Source organism: Limulus polyphemus, unplaced genomic scaffold (genome assembly GCF_000517525.1).
Source record: "Limulus polyphemus unplaced genomic scaffold, Limulus_polyphemus-2.1.2 Scaffold3499, whole genome shotgun sequence".
Classification (NCBI taxonomy): Eukaryota; Metazoa; Arthropoda; class Merostomata; order Xiphosura; family Limulidae; genus Limulus; species Limulus polyphemus.
The window spans coordinates 71,837-74,089 of NW_013669109.1; the positions used below are offsets into that span (position 1 = coordinate 71,837).

The 2,253-nt window shown below is 37.8% G+C and overlaps 1 protein-coding gene across 2 annotated transcripts in view; it reads right to left on the reverse strand.

The window, feature by feature from the left end:
• Positions 1 to 2,253, reverse strand: part of LOC111088295 — a 15,446-nt gene that overhangs the window by 5,223 nt on the left and 7,970 nt on the right. The window contains exon 2 of one of the 2 annotated variants that reach the window (XM_022397988.1): positions 547 to 1,152. In XM_022397988.1, coding sequence (XP_022253696.1) covers positions 547 to 986 — 440 coding nt within the window. In that variant the 5' untranslated portion in view covers positions 987 to 1,152. The remainder of the gene's footprint in view (positions 1 to 546; positions 1,153 to 2,253) is intronic. The other variant, XM_022397989.1, reaches the window with a different exon arrangement.

Sequence of the window (2,253 nt, forward strand, 5' to 3'; positions counted from 1 at the left end):
CCGCGACCCTCAGATTGCGAGTCGAGTGCCTTAACCACCTGGCCATGCCGGGCCTGTAGTTAAGTACAAAGCTACACATTGGGCTATCTATGCTCTGCCAAAACCGGGTATCGAAACCCGGTTTTTAGCGTTGAAATTCCGAAGATATACCACTGTGCCACTGGGGGACCTGTTTTATGTAAGTTTGTTTGTTTAACACAAAGCAACACGTTAAGCTATTTGTACTGTGCTCGCTTCGATACCCCTAGTGGGTATAGTATATATAGTCCATTGTGTATCTTTAGGATTAACAACAAACAAAGAAGCCATTTTTGATTTCTTACGTGACCAATATAAGGTCAGAAACCATTGAAACACTATTTTCTTGAAATGGATTTTGATCTATATTTAAAAAGCATGATGTGCTTAATACGCCTGTAAAAATATAACAAAAAATGAAATTTTCACCACTAGAGGCATCAGTGTCTATTGTGTTCTTTATTTGCTTTTTAATTCATCATTGGGTTATATTACTTTAACACAGAAACCTAAGAATATATTTCGTACCGATATTTAACATCATCTTGATGCTTGAATTTCGGTAAAGTTTTCCAGGCTATTGACTGCGGGCAATATTCATAAAAGTCGTTGCGCCTGTTCTCAGCTACTGAATGTGAAGTTGGATGTTTACGAAGTTGCGGATGTCGCGAATTTGTTTCTTGGTTTCGAATACTGGGTTCGGCTCGAGATAGATAGCGAGAGGCCGACCTGATGGCGTCGTGGTCAGCTTTCGACGGCGGTAAAGGAGATTCAGTTCTTCCGCTTAAAGGTGGGCTGTGGATGGACTGACGACCCCCAGGGGGTGGGGTCTGGACGGAGTAATGAGGAAGCTCCAGTAAGTCCATATTGGAAGATTCCAAAGAAGTTTTTCTACTCTGTTTGGTGGACATATTGGAGATCCCGTGAAGACGGATTACTGGGGTAGTGTGCACTTGTTGCTTTTGCATGACGTCAGAGAAACGTTAACATACGAGGATTTATGTAGGAGATAGAGCTATTCTGGCACTTCAAATCTCTCTCTCTCTCTCTTTAGTTCATTCGTATCTGTTCATATCCAGAATAAAAAATGACATAGTAATAAACAAAACGCACTAGAGATGGCAATTTTTCCTTCTGAAAAGAAAAGAAAATGTATATGTTTACATATTTTACGTAAGTCTAATTAAAAAAAAATCCACTTTGTATTATTACTGGACATCTGTTCCTCCAGTGACACAGCGGTAAATATGAAGGCTTATAAAGCTAAAAACTTGGTTTCGATACCCATGGTGGGCACAGAACTCATAGCCCATTGTGTAGCTTTGTGGTTTACTACAAACAAACAAAACAATTACTGGACACCTTTATATTTGAAACGCAGCTGTTAAGAGTTTTCAATACTCAAAGAAATTATTTAGCGAATTTATGGTTAAATATTTAATTTTGATTTTATGATCGCCAGTCCGTTTATAAATAGTCTCTATACAGACGCCATAATAGTTCCTTCATTTAAACACAATTATTATTTAATAGATTGTACACTACAATTTGTAAAACGGTACATTTTCGTGTTCTTAGAAATCAAAACGCCTCCAGTCAGCCCAGTTCATCAAATGTTACTAGACATTCGCACGGAATTCAATGGTAGCTGTGTTATACGGTGCACGATACAGCTTCAAATCAAAATGATACGAATTGTGATCAACCTTGAAGTATCCAAACACTTAGATAAGTAAATAAATAATAACGATGAACGTTATTGTTATTTAGGCTGCACGTTTGCTACTGTAATTTGCGTTAATTGCTGTTAAGCCTTATACGTTACTAGCTGGAATAAGGTTGAAAGGTTATCTTAGGAGATGAAAAGTTGCTTCCCTTATAGGTAATTGTAAAAAAAAAAAAGCCCATAAAAACTGCAAAACACAAAATGTGAAACCCCAAATTTGTATATATATCCCCATGGACTCAACAAGCCTTCATGCCAAATTAGGTGAAGATCCATCTAAAGGGGCGAAGTAGTGGTAAAAAATGCCCATAGAAACCGCAATACGTAAAATGCAGAACTGAAAATTTATATGTACCCCCGCATGGCCCTAATGAACCTCCATACCAATTTTGGTGAAGATCCATCCAAACTCTACGAAGTTGTTACATGGACATACAACAGACAGTACTATTATATTTATATAGATTCATTTATTACATTCTAGTACGTGTGCTCAGTGGCGTAGCAGG